Source organism: Rhinatrema bivittatum, chromosome 5 (genome assembly GCF_901001135.1).
Source record: "Rhinatrema bivittatum chromosome 5, aRhiBiv1.1, whole genome shotgun sequence".
In the NCBI taxonomy this organism is placed as follows: domain Eukaryota; kingdom Metazoa; phylum Chordata; class Amphibia; order Gymnophiona; family Rhinatrematidae; genus Rhinatrema; species Rhinatrema bivittatum.
In genome coordinates, this window is record NC_042619.1 from 362,633,185 (window position 1) to 362,652,832 (window position 19,648).

Below are 19,648 nucleotides of genomic sequence, written 5' to 3' on the forward strand. Positions count from 1 at the left end.
GTTTAGACAGGGCCGGGGGGGGTGGGTTAGGTAGAGGAAGGGAGGGGAAGGTGAGGGGAGGGCGTTAGCGAATTCCCTCCAAGGCCGCTCCGATTTCGGAGCGGCCTCGGAGGGAATGGAGGTAGGCTGCGCGGCTCGGCGCGTGCCGGCTACATGGAATCGGTAGCCTTGCACGCGCCGATCCAGGATTTTAGCGGCTACGCGCGTATCTACTAAAATCCCGCGTACTTTTGTTGGCGCCTGGAGCGCCAACAAAAGTATGCCAACGCGCTGTTTTTGAAAATCTACCCCATATAGCAGAATTAGAAAAGATACAGAGATAGGTGACCAAAATGATAAAGGAGATGGAACGAGTCCCCTATGAGGAAAGGCAAATGGGGTTAGAGATTTTCAGTTTGAAGAAGAGATGGCTGACACAAGATATGATAGAGATCTATAAAATAATCAGTGTAGTAGAAATGTTAAACGCAAATTTATTTTAGTTTGGCAATTTGGATGTTTATTCTTTTAAAAAGTACAAAGACTAGGGGATGGATGTTCAATTAAGTTACTAGATGATACATTTAAGACAAATAGGAGAAAAAAAGTTATTTTACTCAGCACATAATTAAACTCTAGAATTTGTTGTTGGAGGATGTGGTGATGAAAGCTGTTAGTGTGGCTGGATTTAAAAAGATTTAGACAATTTCCTAGAAGAAAAGTCCATAAACCATTATTATGGTGAAGAAATTCATTGCTTATCTCTGGATAAGCAACATGAAAGCTATCTACCCCTTGGGATCCTGCCAGGTACTTGTGACTTAGATTGGCCACTGTTGGTAAACAGGATACTGGGCTTGATGGACCTTTGGTCTGAATCAGTATGGCAAATCTTATATTCTTGAAATGTATATTCACCCAGGTAAAATAGGAAGTTTTGATGGGATAAAGCCTATTTTTCAGGCTGCTAAAAAATGTAATGAAAGAGTGACTAGAAAAAAAAATAACTGAATTGCTTACAGACCAAAATGCATATTCTTTACACAGACCTGCTAGGACATGTTTTAAAGGAAACAAAATGATCATGTCAGACATGGATGGACAATGGCAGGCTGATGTAATTGATATGTCTGCCTTGTCTAGTTATAACAGAAGCAAATAACACATTTTCATGGTGATAGATATCTTGTGAAAATATGCTCGTGTTGTGAGCCTAAAACAGATAGGCTATGAAATGACTAGGGCATTTGAAAATATATTTAATGGCAGTCGTATTCCCAATAAAATAGAAACAGATAAGGGTTAAAAGTTTTTAAACAGCTCTCTGAAGAATTTGTTAAAACATAGAAGTAAGAACATACGAACATGCCATACTGGGTCAGACCAAGGGTCCATCAAGCCCAGCATCTTGTTTCCAACAGTGGACAATCCAGGCCATAAGAACCTGGCAAGTACCCCAAAAACTAAGTCTATTTCATGTTACAGTTGCTAGTAATAGCGGTGGTTATCAATGATGATAAAGCAGCAGTGATAGAGAGATTTAATAGGACCTTATAATCCTGTATGTGACCATTTTTTATATTGCACAACACTTTTTGATATCGAGATGTGTTGCAGGATTTTGTACACAGCTATAATCATAGCTTTCTTAGAGCAATACAGACTAGGCCCATCAATGTAACATCCTCAAACTTTCTGCGGATCTGCAAAACAGTCTACAGTGATGACAACAAACATGAACCTACTAAACCCCTTTTTAGAAAAGGGGATCACGACTGTCAAAAACTAATGGGAAACTTGGAAAATGTTATGGACAAACATTGAACAATGAGATATTTATAAGGATGATTTAAAGGGGGGCAGAAAACCATGTACATGATACGAGATTATGATGAGGAAGCAGTTCAAGGTTCTTTTTATTCTGAAAAATTACTGAAATTCAACCCCCAACAGGATAAAATATACTGTATTGATAAGGCTCTAAAGCTAAAAGGAAGAGATGGGAACAAGCAGTGTTTTGTGAAATGGAAGGGATGGCCTTAAAAATTTAATTGTTGGGTAAAGGTGTCAGAAATTCAAGACATTTGATTTGAAAAAGACCTCGTATAAAAAAGAGAGAGAGAGAGAGAGAAAGTTTCATATTATGCTGCCTAGTAACACCTCTACAAGGGTGTTTCCATACAATTCCAAACAATTAACTAGACCACTGGACCTACAAGGACCGTGGGAAATAGGGTTGGTAGAAATACAGTACCCGCACACATGATATAACAGTAAAGGAGATCAGAAGTACATTGTCACCTCTGGAGGAGGAAACATGGAGCATCACTTTGTTGTACAAAGATGCATTATGCAACCCTACTAAGTTTAGTGGACCACATGAACCAAGATATGAATAGTTTCTTTATACTCATATCATTACGAATCATGTGTGACCCCAGTACCTGAAGGATCATTTAAAATCAGAGGACAAGGCTGTAATGTCCACAGAGCGTGATTTAGTGACCATTTTGGAGCTAGAAGCTAAAATAAATACTAAGCACTTGGGGGCGGATTTTAAAAGGGTTACGGGCATAATATACGCCTTTAACCCTTTTAAAAACCTCCTGCGTGCGCCGAGCCTATTTTGCATAAGCCTAGAGACGCGCGCATGTCCCGGGGCTTGAAAAGGGGGCGGGGTGTGGGCGGGGGGAGGTCCAGAGGTGGGGCATGGGCGGGCCCAGAGCCTCCAGGCACAGCGGCCATTTGTGCTGTGCCCGGGATCACGGGCCGGCGGCCAGTGCGCACAACCTACGCCTGCCGAGAGGCAGGCGCAACTTATAAGTTAAAGGTAAGGGGGGGGGTTAGGTAGGGCTGGGGGGCGGGTTAGGGAGGGGAAGGGAGGGGAAGGTGGGGGGCAGAAGGAAAGTTCCCTCCGAGGCCGCTCCTATTTTGGAGCGGCCTCGGAGGGGATGGAGGAAGGCTGTGTAGCTCAACGCGCACAAGTTGCACAATTGTGCACCCCCTTGTGCGCGCTGACCCTGGATTTTATAACATGCGCACAGCTGCGCGCGCATGTTATAAAATCGGGTGTAGATTTGTGCGCACCGGGTTGCGCGCACAAATTACGTCTGCGTGTAGGTACGAATATCTGGCCTTATATGCCCAGGGCTTTGATTGTGATTTTTAAAAATGTATTGCCCTGAGCTAACAATCGTATATCCATGTTATTCTTTAACAGTTCACTAACTACAAAGTAACCATTGTAGTTTTTAGAATTATGAGCTATGAATGTATATTCTTTGAACTTTTTGTCACAATAAAGATTAATAAACCCAGAAAGACTCTTGAGACCTTTGAATTCCCATTTCCTTTCATTGTCTTCTTTCATTAAACAAAGACGGCACCATAAATATACAATTGTGATCATGACTGTTTGGCTTCTGGCAAAAATTACAGAAGTTTCACTTGCCCTAGAACTTTTTTTTACATGTAATATAATCACAGAAACGGTCATCATACAGCCACAAGAAAATAGGTGAAGGGAACACAAGTTGGTCATTTGTTCTAAAACACCCCAGGCCTTTGCATAAGACATGAATCATATCTTGATCCACAAATATTGCTCCAATGTTGCCACATGGCTGCGCATAACCTTCTTATGATCTGACCATGCCAGGACTGCATGCAGTTTTTTAGCGTCGTCTAACAGCTTTCCATCTGTGAGTTGTACAAGTGATATGAGGGCTGTGAGGCTCCCCAAAAAGCATAAGATATTTACCTATGTTACTCAAATCTGTTAAAATAATTCTCTTTTTTTTTTTTTTAATTTATACTTTATTGATTTTAACTTTGATTACAAGAAAATTTTCCAATGCTTTCATCATATTCCAGGCAGGAAAAATAATAAAAATAAAGACATATTTCACTTATTACAGCAAAAAACAATATCCCTGGTCAGATACACATTTGTAACATTAAGGGGCAGATTTTCAGAGCCCTGCTCGCCGGTGAGCCTATTTTACATAGGCTCACCGGCGCGCACAGAGCCCCGGGACTCGCGTAAGTCCCGGGGTTCTCCAAGGGGGGCGTGTCGGGGGGCGGGCCCGAACCGCACGGCGTTTAGGGGGCGTGCCGGGAGCGTTTCGGGGGCGGACCCGGAGGCCCGCTGACGCGCGGGGATTTACGCCTCCCAGGGCCGGGTGGGTGGGTTAGGTAGGGGAAGGGAGGGGAAGGTGAGGGGAGGGCAAAAGGAAGTTCCCTCCGAGGCCGCTCCGATTTCGGAGCGGCCTCGGAGGGAACGGGGGTAGGCTGTGCGGCTCGGTGCGCGCCGGCTATACAAAATCGATAGCCTTGCGCGCGCCAATCCAGGTTTTTAGCAGATACGGGCGGCTCCCGCGTATCTACTAAAATCCAGCGTACTTTTGTTTGCGCCTGGAGCGCAAACAAAAGTAGGCCTATTCGCGGAGTATGAAAATCCGCCCCTAAGGAAATAAGGAGAGACCAAGGGTGAAATAATAAGCAGATTATAAGTAATCAAAATAATTAAAGTATTACATGCTGATACTTTTGAGGGGAGCCAATATCCATATTCCTCTTATTCCAACTTCACCTGGATTATCCTAGGCACGTGACGGTGCATCTAAAAAACTACGTAACTGTGTCGGCTCTGTAAATATATATTTTACATTCCCATAGTATATAAAGCAACGACAAGGAAAACGTAACATAAACCGCACCCCTCTTCCCACCACCTCCCCCCTCATTTCCAGAAATTTTCTACGTTTCAACTGTGACAATCTAGCAATGTCCGGAAAAATTGTAATACACTGTCCGAAAAATTTTAATTTTTGAAATCTGAAATAGTGCTTTAAAACACTATCTCTGTCCATTCTTGAGGAAAACTGAACCAATAGTGTTGCCCTCAAATTGATTTCCATTTTGAAAGATTTTTCCAAGAAATCAGTTAAATCTAGCATTTCTTCTTCTCCTTGTTTTTCTTGGTTAATGATATTATTTCCAGAGGGATTACGCTGTGTTTGATAATAGGTAGCTGATATAACCGGTATCTTTTCTATCGGGTACTTCAATATATTTATAAAGTAACTTTTCAACAAATCCACAGGTGACTGTAGTTTAGTTTTTGGAAAGTTGAGAAATCTTAAATTAGCTCTCTTAGCTTGATTTTCAAAAAATTCTATTTTATTCTCAACCATTTTTTCAGATTTTATTAAATTTATTTGGACATCTTCAATTTTCTTGACTTTCCCTTCCAAGGTAACTATCTTTTCTTCGACTGAAGCCAGCGAATCTTCTACTCTCTGTGTTTTAGTCATTGCTTCTTGCACTGTTGCTGTTAAAGTAATTATAGACTTCTGCATGGTTATTAAAATATTCTTAATCTCTTCCAACGAGGGTGCTAGAACTGAGGTGGTTAGTGGGGTTAGGTTATCCATCATGTTTCCTACCTCCAGGAGTCCTTTGCCATTTTTTTGCTGTTCCGGGCGTTGTTGTGCCTGTTCCAAGTGGTTCCTGGAACCCGTATACTTCGGGGTTCTCCGAGGGCGGTTCCTCCACCCCTCTCTGGTCACCACTAGCCGCCAAAAGAGACTGCCCGAGTGCCTCCACACTCACTGACCGTTTCCTGGGTGGCTCCAGTACTGTTGGAAATCTCGGGCTCAACGAGGTCTCCGAAGTCAAGGGGCTTGGCAGAAAATAATTCTCTTTTTATGTATAATTTGACTGTGTATCTCTCCTCTATTCCTGATCATAAGTAGTTTCGTTTATCTGATTTGATTAATTGCCTTTCTTTACAGTACATAAGAACATAAGAAAATGCCATACTGGGTCAGACCAAGGGTCCATCAAGCCCAGCATCCTGTTTCCAACAGTGGCCAAATCCAGGCCATAAGAACCTGGCAAGTACCCAAAAACTAAGTCTATTCCATGTTACCATTGCTAAATCGACGATATACAAAAAAAAAATCATAATCATGTATAATAAATAAAACCAGTGTGCAATAAAATGAAAACAAAAATAAAACCAATAAAGCAGTAAAACAAGTAACAATATAAAACAATAAAATAATAATGACTTAAATAATACAAAAAATATGACAAACAGAGTAAGAAAAATGATTTGTTTATTAAGTTTCATTAACTCTGGCAATGAGCAAGGTTTTGAGGCCTTTCCTAAAAATACTGAATTCTCTCTCATAAAAACAAAGGAAGATTATTCCAAACGTTTTGAGCTAGGTAAGAAAAACACTTATCTCTAATGTGCTCCAATTGAATTTGTTTTGGAGAGGGAAGTCGAAGTAATTCAGACTGAGACGAACAGGTTGATAAGGAACAAGAAGATTTACTAAAAAAGACGGAGTTCCCTACCTAAGAGTTTTAAAAGCTAAGCAATAACACAGAATGTCTCATTGACTTGTATTTCTCTATAAACATGTAGGAGTTTACTAACCTGGACTAAGAAATCATCAGCAACTAGAGCCTTGGGATTTAGCTTTCTTGAATACAAAGAATTATGAAAACATGTAAAATGTAAATGCACCTATACATAATCACCGGGTGAAAGTTTGTTGCTTATCTCATCTAGAACTTTCCATATGCCTTGTCGCATAGTATCTTGTACATCTCTGAATTGAGGGTATTCTCTCCATACTAATAAACCAAAATTCATCTGAATAAGGATCACAGTTAAATTTTTCTAATAATGGTTCTACTTTCTCACAAACTGCACATAACTCACCAGTTCATTTTCTGCAGGGGCATTTTTAGAGGGGTTTAATATACAATTATTTACCAGCCCTTTTGAAAAACAGGTATCATCAATACAATTCACAAAAAGTATGCTTTAACAATCTTTTTCTGTTGTGTAAGTTCCATAGGTCCCTTCTCTGTAAAGCTATCACTGTATCTTTTTTTTAATCTGAATTCTTTGTGGATGATTGTATTGCTGTAACATTTTTGGTCTAATATAAAGAAAAACCCACACACATGGTCACATGTTTTCTTTCAAATTAGTTTTTAAAAAATATTTTGTAACCATGTAAAACTATAACAGAATAAATACTATGGGCATAGTATTCAAAGATATCCGGTTATGTAAGTTATCTGGATATAACTTATCCAGATAACGTAGGAGGGATATTCAGCAGCACAGCTATGCTGCTGAATATAACCAGATAAGTTCTAGTTATCCCGATAAGTTATATTGGGATAACTTTAGAGTGAGTCTAACATATTTGGTTAACTTACTGGACAAGGCTTAATATAGGCACTTATCTAGTCAAGATAACCAGATAAGATGCCTTACCTTGATCTACCCATTGCCTGTCCCCAAGATTTCCAGCTATCTACTAAGTGGTGACTGCTGAACATAGACAGATATTCAGCATCTGCCACTTAGCCGGATAAGTCCCTATTTATTCAGCTAAGTAGCACTAAATAATGCCCTCTAGAGTGCTTATATTTTGGTTTCTTGTACGGTGGTTCAGAATTTGTTGATGTGTCCAGTTTTGGAACAGAAACATTTTCTTACTCTGATATGAAAAAAACACAAAGTGATATGGGTTCTCACAAATCTGTTAGATATGTAAATGAAAAATATATGAAAGTTTGCTGATATAGCTTTAAAAAAGTTTACTGACCTTTTGGTTGGTCTGCTCTCAGAAAAGCAGCATGGCCTTTTAGTTTTTTCCTTTGGGATCTTGCTACATGGTGGATGCTGGTCTGTGCTTTGATACAGAAACATTTTCTTGAGCTATTATTTAAAAAAAGAAAACCACACATGGTTACACTTTTTTTCTTTTACAACAGTTTTAAAACATATAAAAAGAAAAGCTACAACAAAACTATTACTTACGTTTTAATTTCTTTGTCATCACCATTTAAAACGTGACATCTTGTTTATAAACTTTGCATTTTGCCTCTTGTTGTTTGAAGAATACATTCCTATTTCAGCCTCTTCATGTCTTGGGACACTTCACAATAGTCGCATACTAAAGGGGGTGGCAAGGGGGTGGTTCATCCCAGGTGATAGCCAGAAGGGAGGTGCAATCCACTATTCCCTTTTAACTGTGCATGTACACAGCCACAAACAACTTTTATCTCCCTGTGCAGGAAGATCGGCAGGGCTGTGGTGGAGCTCATCCCACCATGGCCCGAAAAAAACAAGAGAACCAACCTCCAGGTGCTTCTTCTCTTTCCTGCCCACAGGGCCCCAGAAGAAAAATGTTGCTGCGTGAGCAGGAAGGAGGAGGAGCATCAGCCTGCGTTCAGAAGAGGAGCAGCATCTCTGGATCCCACCTCATGATGGCCCAAGAAGAGGAGGCCTGGAAGCAGGGCCACTGTGGATCCCATCTTACAATGGTTGAGAACATCAGTTCTGCCATAGAGCACATCCCGCAGCAACCTGTAAAGAGGAGGCCCAGAGACGAGAGGGAGACTGTGGCCCTGTAGAATGTGTGTGTGTGTGATAAATTGAGTTGAGAGATTGTGTGTGTGTAGGAATGACAGCCTGTATGTTGTCAGAGACAGCATGTGTGTCTGTGTGTGTGAGAGCATGTGAGAGTGACAGTCTGTGTGTGTGACAGCATGTGAAATATAGAGCCAGTCTGTATATATGTATGAGACAGCATGTGAAATTGAGAACCTAAGTGTGTGTGAGACAGCATTTGAGAATGAGAGCTTGAGTGTGTATGTGAGAGAGACAGTTTGTGAGAATCAGAACCTGAGTGTGTATGTGAGAGAGAGCTGGCATGTGAGAATAAGAACCTGTGTGTATATGTGAGAATGTGTGTGCATGTGTGAGAATGTGCGTGTGTGTATGAGCATGACAGCCTGAGTGTGTGTGAGACAGCATGTGAGAAAAACTTGAGTGTGTGTGTGAGAGAGCGTGTGAGAATGAGAGCCTGAGTGTGTGTATGAAAGAGACTGAAAACGAGAGCCTGAGTATGTGTGTGTGTGTGTGTGTGTGAAAGAGACAGCGTGTGAGAATGAAAGTCTGAAGGTGTGTTTGAGGGAGGAAGGAAAAAAGACAGTGGAGAGAGAAGAAACAGAAAAAAAAAAGACCCTGTAAAAGGGATTGGGGAAAAGACCAAGAAAGGGAGCATGGAAAAAAAAAAAGCCTGGGACCAACCGATTAGAAGACTACGATCAGAAGCAAAGGTAAAAAAAAATAAAAAAATTTGAATTTTGAATGATCAGCATATGTTATCTTTGAGCATGTGCATTATATATTTTATTGTGTTCTTTCGGACTTTCCATTTTATTTTTGTCTGCATATTTCTGTTTCTAATTTGTAGTCCCTTATTCTGCATTAGGTAAGGATCTGTCTGTCTTCTACATGTGTAACTGAGATTCAGTATTTCTGATGGCAGTTTTTCTGTAGGGCATAGTAGTAGTATAGTTTGTTCTGTTAATCCTAGTAGTTGGTGTATTAGTGTTCTAGGGCATGGTATAATATTTGCATTGCTGCCGTGTCATAGATAAGGCTGCTGCTGTTTGAGTCCTGAGCTAGTGCTGGTGTGGTATGATATGGCAAGGTTCTAGGTGTCTTTTTTTTTTTTTGCAAGGGTTTGTGTTCTCAAAGGGGTAGATTTTAAAAGGTTGCACGTGGGCGTACATTGCACGTGCTACTTGGCGCGCGCACATGTACACCCAATTTTATAACTTGCGCACGCAAGTTATAAAATCTAGGGTCGACGCATGCAAGGGGATGCACAATTGCATGCAGCCTTTCCCCGTTCCCTTCCCCCTAACCTGACCTTCCCCCCCTTCCCCTAAGCTTCCCCCCCCCAGCCCTACTCTAACCCCCCCCCAAATTTTTGTTTTACCTTTTGCGCCTGCCGGCCAATACGATCTCTGACAGCAGCAAATGGCCGCTGTGCCAGGAGCTGCTGACCCTGCCCCACCCCGCCCCCGGACTGCCCTGGACCGCCCCCGCACCGCCCCCTCTCTGCCCCTTTTTGCAAGCCCCGGGACTTACACGTGTCCCGGGGCTTTACGTGCGCCGCCAGGCCTTTTGAAAATCCGGCCCAAAGTGTTTGGCAGTAGAGATGTGAATCGTGTCCTCGATCGTCTTAACGATCGATTTCGGCTGGGAGGGGGAGGGAATCGTATCGTTGCCGTTTGGGTGTTTAGAATATCGTGAAAATCGTTAAAATCATGAACCAGCACACTAAAACCCCCTAAAACCCACCCCCGACCCTTTAAATTAAATCCCCCACCCCCAAATGCCTTAAATTACCCTGGGATCCAGCGGCGGTCCATAGCTAAATCGGGGGAAGGGGGAGGGCAGGAAAACCGGCACCCTAAATCCCCCTAAAACCCACCCCCGACCCTTTAAATTAAATCCCCCCCCCTCCCGAACCCCCCCAAATGCCTTAAAGTACCCTGGGGTCCAGCAGTGGTCCGAAACGGGCCGAAAACCGGCACACTAAATCCCCCTAAAACCCACCCCCGACCCTTTAAATTAAATCCCCCCCCCTCCCGAACCCCCCCAAATGCCTTAAAGTACCCTGGGGTCCAGCGGCGGTCCAAAACGGGCTCCTGCTGTTGAAGCGTGCTGTCTTCAGCCGGCGCCATTTTGCAAAATGGCCGCCGCAAAATGGTGGCGGCCATAGACCAACACGATTCGACCGCAGGAGGTCGCTTCCGGACCCCCGCTGGACTTTTGGCAAGTCTTGTGGGGGTCAGGAGGCCCCCCCAAGCTGGCCAAAAGTCTCTGGGGGTCCAGCGGGCGTCCGGGAGCGATCTCCTGCCGCGAATCGTTTTCAGTATGGATAATGGCGCCGGCAGGAGATCGACTGCAGGAGGTCGTTCAGCGAGGGTTCCGGACCTCCGCTGAACGACCTCCTGCAGTCGATCTCCTGCCGGCGCCATTATCCGTACGGAAAACGATTCGCGGCAGGAGATCGCTCCCGGACGCCCGCTGGACCCCCAGAGACTTTTGGCCAGCTTGGGGAGGCCTCCTGACCCCCACAAGACTTGCCAAAAGTCCAGCGGGGGTCCGGAAGCGACCTCCTGCGGTCGAATCGTGTTGGTCTATGGCCGCCGCCATTTTGCGGTGGCCATTTTGCAAAATGGCGCCGGCTGAAGACAACACGCTTCAACAGCAGGAGCCCGTTTCGGACCGCCGCTGGACCCCAGGGTACTTTAAGGCATTTGGGGGGGGTTCGGGAGGGGGGGAGGATTTAATTTAAAGGGTCGGGGTGGGTTTTAGGGGGATTTAGTGTGCCGGTTTTCCTGCACTCCCCCTTCCCCCGATTTAGCTATGGACCGCCGCTGGACCCCGGGGTAATTTAAGGCATTTGGGGGGGGGGTTCGGGAGGGTGGGGGATTTAATTTAAAGGGTCGGGGGTGGGTTTTAGGGGGTTTTAGTGTGCCGGTTTTCCTGCCCTCCCCCTTCCCCCGATTTACGATTTTTTGACGATAAATCGGGGGAATTGGTATTGTATCGTGGCCCTAACGATTTTTGACGATTTAAAATATATCGGACAATATTTTAAATCGTCAAAAAACGATTCACATCCCTATTTGGCAGTCAAGGGTTTGCAGTTATATTAAGTCCCATGATGGTCATGTGTTCCATGTGTGTGAGAACTATCTGTCAGGTGTGTCCCGACAGAAAAAATGTTGAGAACTGCTACTGTAAGCTGCAAGTGTGCACAACTTTTTTTTTTGTGGCCTCGCACAACTTTTGCCTCCATCCATACCCCCCTGCAGTGATTGGATCAGGCAGGGATAAACCAAAATCCTGCCTGATCTGATCAGGGGTATCACACCTCCTTACACCCCATCTCAGGCAGCAAGAGTCATATTTATCCAAACATCATCTCCTTCTGCCATGGGGCCAATCTAGCAGCTCTTACTGCAAGATCAGCCCTGAGGCAGCTGGAGATGACATTCAGATGACTCCTGGTGCCACCTACCCCACAACTCAGCAGGCTGCCAAAAAGAGGAAGAGGATGTGATGGCTACCAGCGGGCCCCATGCCACTGGTAGCTGAAAAGAAGAGGATGCGATGGCTGCCAGCAGATCCCATCCCGCTAGTGGCCAAGGAGAGGAGGAGAACGCAATAGCTGCCAGCGGATCCCATCCCGCTGGTGACTGAAGACGAGGCCCAGGTCCTCTGTGTGTGTGTGGGGGGGGGGGGGGGGCGGCGGCTGGGTGAGAGACTAGGTGGTGTTGTGGTGACTGCCTGTGTGTGTGGGTGACTGCTTGTGTGTGTGTGTGGATGACTACCTGGGTGTGAGGGTGAGAGCAAGGTTGTGTGTGTGTAAGAGAGAGAGAGCCTGTATGATGGGTTGCGTGTGTGAGAGAAAGGGAGCCTATGTGAAAGGGTTTGTATGTGTGAGAGGGGGGAGATCTTGTGAGTGTGTGTGTGTGTGTGTGTGCGAGAGAGAGGGGGAGACTGCGTGAGGAAGAGGGGAACCAGAAATCACTGAGGGGGGTGGAGGGGTGAACTTTGGGGGGGGGGGGGGGGGGAGGAGGGTGGTGCCAAAGGAAATCTCCACCCTGGTGCCAAATACTTTAGGTATGCCACTGCTTTACAAACTGAAGACTGGTGAACCTTGCAGGGAGGAAATGGTCACCAGGTTTGCCTTTATTCCTCATAGGAACATAACCCATAGCAATCCTCAAAAGTGGTGTGTATTGGATCACAAAATTGATTGCCTGTTCTGTCTAATGAGCATCACTTCTACCTATCTCAACTCTTGTACTAAAGTTAGTTCTTATGAGTGGATTATCATTCACAGCATTTTTTTAGTGAATTATCAACCCAGACCTTCTGTTTCCTCCAAAGACATCTGAATATCCATCACTCACAGACTTTGAATGAATTACCAGTTCAGAACTCTGTTCATCTAAGCCATCACACTGTCTATTGTTTTACTTTGAGGGTATTATAACTGAAAACAGTACACAGCGTAATAACTCCAACAATCACAACTATGATCAGCTATTTGTTATCAGAAAGATTGGTCCCAGACAGAGCAAAACAAGCTGTGATTAAACCAATCCTAAAAAATAAAACTGGCAGAATTGATGACTGGGACAATTATTGACAATTATTCAACCTGCCTTTCATTGCTAAAGTCCTAGAAAAAGCAGTGCTATCACAATTAGAAAGCTACTTAGAAGACAATAATAATCTAAACCCAAACCAATTTGATTTCAGAAAAGATTGTTCAACAGAAACCCTGCTCATTTCCTTAACCAACCCAGTACTACAGGGGTTTGACAATGATGAATCCTATATCCTGGTACTAATTGATCATACAGCAGCCTTTGACAATGAAGACCACACCCTGCTGTGCCATCAGTTGAGAAAAACTGGAATAGATGGAAAGGTCAGCAACTGGTTCTCTTCCTTCCTAGCAGAGATAGATCATTCCAAGTCAAATTAGACAATCACTTATCTGACACCTTTCCAATCAATATAGGTATCCCCCCTAGTGGTCAGCATTCTTGGCTACACTATTCAACATATATATGCTACCCCTATGTATATTACTAGCAGACCTAAGAATCAACTTCTTCCTATATGCAGACAACATACAATTCTACATACCATTCGACAAATCATTTGAAAAAACTGCTTTGACCCTGTTCACCTACATGAAGGCTATTAAACAATAACTATCTCAGCTGAAGCTAACTCTAAACACAAAAATATTATGGGCCGGATTTTAAAAGGATTACACGCGTAAATGGCCCGGCAACGCGCGTAAAGCCCTGGGACGCATGTAAGTCCCGGGGCTTTACAAAAGGGGCAGTCCCGGGGCAGAGGTGGGACCGGAGGCCTTCGACACAGCGGCCATTGCATAGGCCCGGCGACGCACATATGTCCCGGGGCTTGAAAAAGGGGGCGGGGCGGGGCCAGAGCCTCCAGACACAGTGGACACTGTGCCCGGGATCACGGGCCGGCCGTCGGCCAGCGTGTGCAACCTATGCCTGCCCGGAGGCAGGCGCAACTTCTAAGTTAAAAATAAGGGTGGGGTTTAGGTAGGGCAGCGGGGCGGGTTAGGTAGGGGAAGGGGGGGGTGGAAGTTCCTTCGAGGCCGCTCCGATTTCGGAGCGGCCTCGGAGGGATCGGAGGACGGCTGTGCGGCTCGGTGTGCACTTCCTTGTGCGCGCCGACCCCAGATTTTATAACATGCGCGTGGCTGCGAGCACATGTTATAAAATCGGGCGTAGATTTGTGTGCGCCGGGTTGCGTGTGCAAAACTATGCCCGCACCTAAATCTTAAAAATCCAGCCCTAATAATTTCAAACATAGATTACTGCAACTCCCAATTACTAGGCTTACCCTTCAGACCAGCGCTTCTCAACCGGTGTGTCGTGACACACCAGTGTGTCGCCAAGCACCGGCAGGTGTGTCACGTGCTCCCAGTCTCTCCCGCTACTCTTCCTTCCCTGCTGCTGTTGCCGCCGGGCTAACAGCACGTTCAAGCCCAATGGGAATGGTAGCGTTGTTAAATGAAGCTGTGACACCCGCGGCTGGCCTTTTCTTCTTCCCGTGCCTGCCCCGGAACAGGAAGTGATACGCAGTGCAGTGCGCGGGAAGAGCATGTGTTTGTTGTGGAAACGCGGGTAGCGGTTCCATCTCTGGTGTTTTCGTGTGCCCTGGGCCCCGATACAGCTGCAGAGGAGCTCCGGCAAGCACCGAGGCAGGTGAGAGGTGCCCCAGCATGGGCTGAAGATGGAGACTGTTGACCTCAACCACTGCCACACCTGTATGCAGCAGAAGAGACCCAAACAACGCAATGTTGGTCTCATGAGTTGTCCTCCGACTACTCCAATCCCTTTCAGACCTGCTGCACGGAGCAGCAACTGCAACAGGGCGGACAGTGGTCAGAGGATGAGGACATCAAAGATGAAGACGAAGTGAGACAAGACCCAGGATACGTGAAGTGGAACATCACTCTGGATACGAGGTAAGACGAGACTTCGACACATGAAGAATGCAATCTGGATACTTGGAGTGAAAAGGAACTCTGGTCATGTATATGAAGAAACTCTGGAAGGCCATGAGTTGCTTGAAGAAGACTTGGTCGGTACCAGACGCGCCCTACACAATCTAACTGGACTGGTCTCGGACCACGCAGGCAGCACGCCCTACACAGCCGGGGTAGGCTGGTTGCGGACCACGCTAGTAGGTCCCCACACAAGTTGGCAGAGCTGAGTCAGTACTGCACATCACGCGCCCATATATTCAGCCAATGAAGACAGGTCACGGACCACGCTGGTGGTTCCCCACAAAGAGAAGATAGGAGATGAAGTGAAGACTCCGACGAAGCCTGTTCCAAATGCACCCTGCACAGCTGAAAAGGCCAGGCAGGGCCATGCTGGAACGGATCAGATAAATAGAGTTCATTCGTGAAGTGGAGGCAGGGTGCAGTTTCCGAGGATCCAGGCAAGGTTTAGGGTTCAAGGGGATGCCTCTACGATGAAGTTTAAAATAAGAAGCTGGATCCTCTTGGAGACTTGCGCTGCCAGGACGAAGATGTACCGGATAAAGAAGACATCAAGACGAGACATCTGGAGACCTTGAGACGATGAAGATGAAGACGTAGCATGAGGACATCAGGAAGACACAGGATCCTACATATAACGAAGTGCCTTGAGAAGCAGATGACAAGAAGTCCTAAGGAGGACTGGCTCCTTGCGAAGGCCAGGAAGGAATGAAAGCAGGACCTTTTTATACTGAAGAAGAGGCGACTTCTTGATGACATGACTGGTGAACCTCCTCTCTCGCTGTCCTTTTAAGAAGGGAGAAGAGGCACGGCTTTGCCCCCTAGGAGAGGGGGCAGGACCTCGGACAGTGGCCCTGCAACGCTGAGGAGAAGAAGCAGTGCCCGACACTGGAACTTAGGCCTCAGAACAGACCAGGCACAAGGCAGTCTCCCCAGCCACAGGAGGAAGGTTTCTGGCGGCCCCAGGCGCCGGGCAAGGATGGGGATGTAGGCCCTCTTCCACATAGAAATACCTTTGGCAGTCTCCAGACCGCGGGGAACGCCATCAGCGATCCCCTGAGCACAGGAGGTGCCTCAGCGTGGCTCCTGCCGCCAGAGGAGAGCGTTATCGGCCTTGAGCCATGCCGGGTGACACTGAGCGGCTCCAGCCACATAAAAACAGCGTCAGTGGCCCCGGACCGCAGAAAGGCAGTAACAGCGCTACCCCAGCCGCAACGAAAGAATTCGGCGGCCCCAGGACTGCATGCAGGACACAAGGCAGAATCGTAACAGTGTGTAAGTGTTGTGAGAGAGAGCATGTGTGTGATTGAGAGAAACTGGTCAGAGAGGTGATATGTGTATATGTGAGAGACAATAAAAGTGACTGGTCAGGGAGATGACTGGAGTGTATGTGAGAGACTGAGAGATTGGTCAGGGAGGTGACTGATGTGTGTGTGTGTGTGTGAGAGAGAGAGAGAGAGAAAAAGCATGGAAGTGAGAAATCTGGGTATGTGAGAAAGGATGGGAGTAAGAAGCCTGATGTTGTGGGGGTGTGTGTGAAAGAAAGCATGGGACTGAGAAGCCTGTATATATGAGAGAGAGCATGGGAGTGGGAAGCCTGTGTGTGTGTGCATGCATGAGAGAGAGAGACTGGTTATTAAGGTGACAGTGTGTGAGAGAGAGAGACTGGTGCATGTGTGTGTGTAAGAGAGAGAGAGTTATTATGGGAATGAGAAGCCTGTGCATGTGGAGAGAGTGAGCATGAGAGTGAGAAACCTGGGTGTGTGGGTGTGTGTGAGACACAGTATGGGAGTGACAAGCCCATATATGTAAGATAGAATACGGGAGTGGGAAGCCTGTGTGTATGTATGGCATGAGAGAAACTGTTCAGGAAGGTGACTGGTGTGTGTCAAAGACTGGTTGGGAAATTATTGGTGTGTGGGAGACAGAAACTGGTCATGGGAGCGTGACTGGTATGGTGTGTGTGTGAGAGACAGAGAAGACTGGTCATGGGCCCTAAGGAAGAGGACCATGAGTATAGAGCTTAGCCACTACTGCTGTTTCTGGTGTGTGCTAAGGCCTGCATGGAAGAGGACAGGAGTAGGAGAGCTGCTGGAAGGGGTAAGTAAAGGTGGCTTTTTAAGTTTATCTTTCTTGATTGACTGCCATTTTAATTATTTAATATTATGTGATGTGTCTGCTTTTTGAAATATTTTATTGGTGTTTGGAGAATTTTTAATAGTTTTTATGAGTTTTTAATTGTTGGATGTTATTCTGTTCATAGCTGTTTTGATTTATTCTGCTTATTATTCTGCTGATTTATTCTGCTTATTAGTATAGTTTTACAATTATTTCTGTGTGGGGATCTATAGATGCTTGCTAGTTCTGTTTTCCTAATAGGAGGTGTATTGGTGTTTAGGGCCTGATTTAATATTTGTAGTGTTGCCTTTTCATAGATAGGGTTGTTACTGGTTGAGTGCATTCCATAATACAGGTGTAACTGTGTGCGGATTAGTTTATGTACATAACTGCAGATCCTGGGAGTATGTTAGGTAGGTTCTGTGTGTGTTACTGAGGTGAGATATTTTACTAGCATGTAAGTGTTTGTATCAGTCTTATTTGTTGTGTTTTCTCAAGAGGACATGCATTGGTGGTAAACTGCTGTCTTTGCATAAAAAGGGCTATTGAGCCTAGTAGTAGAAGGAGTTTGAGCTGCTGTTACTGAGATGACACCAGAACCAGAATATCTTTTTTGTAGGGTGAGTTGTATGGGGAATGTCGTAATTCTGCTTTACATTCATTATTTGGGTCAGGGGGGGTTCCCGTGGATGCAAACTGTACTTTTACATCTAGCCCCGTGACGATCATGGGTTCAGTGTGTCATGCATGTGAGAACCATTTGTCAGATGGGTCCCAACAGAAAAAAGGTTGAGAGCCACTGCTTCAGACTACTAAAACTACTACAGTTAACACAATATGCCTCAGCTAGACTCTTACTAGGGACAAGGAAATTCGACCATATCACCCCCTCACTGACAACACTGCACTGGCTCCCTGTATAATCCAGAATCTATATAAATAAAAATGTTAAATAGTTTGGACAAAATCGCTAATCTCAGAAACCACTGAACCGATTGCTTTCAAATTTGGACACAACCTTCATTTCGCATACAGGAAGGTTCTTCTGTACTTACATTACAGATATGTCACACCTGTAACAGGTAAAATAGGTTTTAAAAAGTTTTTGAGAAAACAGCGACATCTGCTGGACGTAAGCGCCATCTGTTACACCTTACACTAACACACGCTACACTAATCATTTCGCCAGTCCAGGTCCACGTTTCACTTCCATTTTAACACATTCGCGCACTTTTTTCGCCGGAAGATAACTATTTCCTTTACAGATAAAATACACCCACCACCCTCTCCACACCCCCCACACACATGCCAAATTGATTTACTTCCCACAGCCTCCCAATACACACAAAACCACCCTCCTCACACCCCCCACACACATGCCAAATTGATTTACTTCCCACAGCCTCCCAATACACACAAAACCACCCTCCTCACACCCCCCACACACATGCCAAATTTATTTACTTCCCAGGCCCTCACAACACACACAAAACCTGACAGAAGTCTGGGAGGCTAAAGCGGGGGGCCAGTACCGGTCCGGGACACATCTCCTGCACTACGGCCGTCGGCTGCCAGCAATCAACATGGTGCCGACGGCCCTTTCCCTTACTATGCCACTCAGGGACACCAATGGTGGCAGTAGCCCATGTGACATAGTAAGGGCGAGGGTCCCTCGGCACCATTTTCAGGACTGGCAGCCGGCGGACCTTTGCCCTTACTATGTCAGAGGACCTACCACTGCCATTGCTCCACCCCACTGACATAAAAGGGCAAAGGGCCGTCGGAACCCGTTTCAGTGCTCGCAGCTGACGGACCAACGCCAATACATCGCTCCCGGACCGCTCCTGAACGCCCGCTCCACCAACTGACATTTTTATCAGGTCTCGGGGGGTCTGGAGGGTGGGGGGTGGTAATGAATTTATTGCGAACATCTTGGGGAGGGGTCACAGGGGAGGCAGGTTTCATTCATTCAGCAACTCTGGGGGGGCAGGGGGGCTGCTGTTTTTCGCAGGGCTGGGGGAGGGGGGTCAGGAGAATGTGGGGTGGTTTAAAACTTTTCTCATAGGGTTGTTTTTTGGGGTAAACTAAACTTGCACGATCTCGGGAATGCACCAAAATAGCCCTCCCCAGACCACAAAACAAATTTGGAAGTGCAAATTTGGTTAGGCACTCCCCTATTTGGCTATATAACACGCACAGACGCCCAGGGACAGACCACATGTAGCACCAACAATTTTAATTTCCCAGGTCTTGGGAGGGGGCAGGAGGGTGGGGGGTTATTTGATTTAAAGGGTTGGGATTGGGGAGGGGGGTTGGGGGGGTTCCCACAGAAATAGAAAGACAAAGGTTTTCTGATCTGAAGAGTTGGCGGGGGGAGGTGACAGTGAGGGGAGGGAGAATGAGGGCGGAGGTGAGTGTCAGGGGAGGGAGAATGAGGGGAGAGGTGAGTGTGAGGGGAGAGAGTTGGAGTGGGGACAGGGGAGGGAAGGGGGGTGAGTGACCAAGAGGGAGGAGGATGAGTGACTGAGGTAAATGAGTAAGGGGAAGGGGGAGGGAGGTTAAAGAACCTGACTCTGCCACAG

The 19,648-nt window shown here is 45.9% G+C and overlaps 1 protein-coding gene across 7 annotated transcripts in view; it reads right to left on the bottom strand.

Moving 5' to 3' along the window:
• CLDN10 (claudin 10) overlaps positions 1-19,648 on the bottom strand; it is a 259,036-nt gene that overhangs the window by 117,181 nt on the left and 122,207 nt on the right. For 3 of the 7 annotated variants that reach the window (XM_029604728.1, XM_029604730.1, XM_029604729.1), the window contains exon 3: positions 7,617-7,729. The exons of the other annotated variants lie outside the window; for them this stretch is intronic. In XM_029604728.1, coding sequence (XP_029460588.1) covers positions 7,617-7,729 — 113 coding nt within the window. The remainder of the gene's footprint in view (positions 1-7,616; positions 7,730-19,648) is intronic. 7 annotated transcript variants of the gene reach the window in all.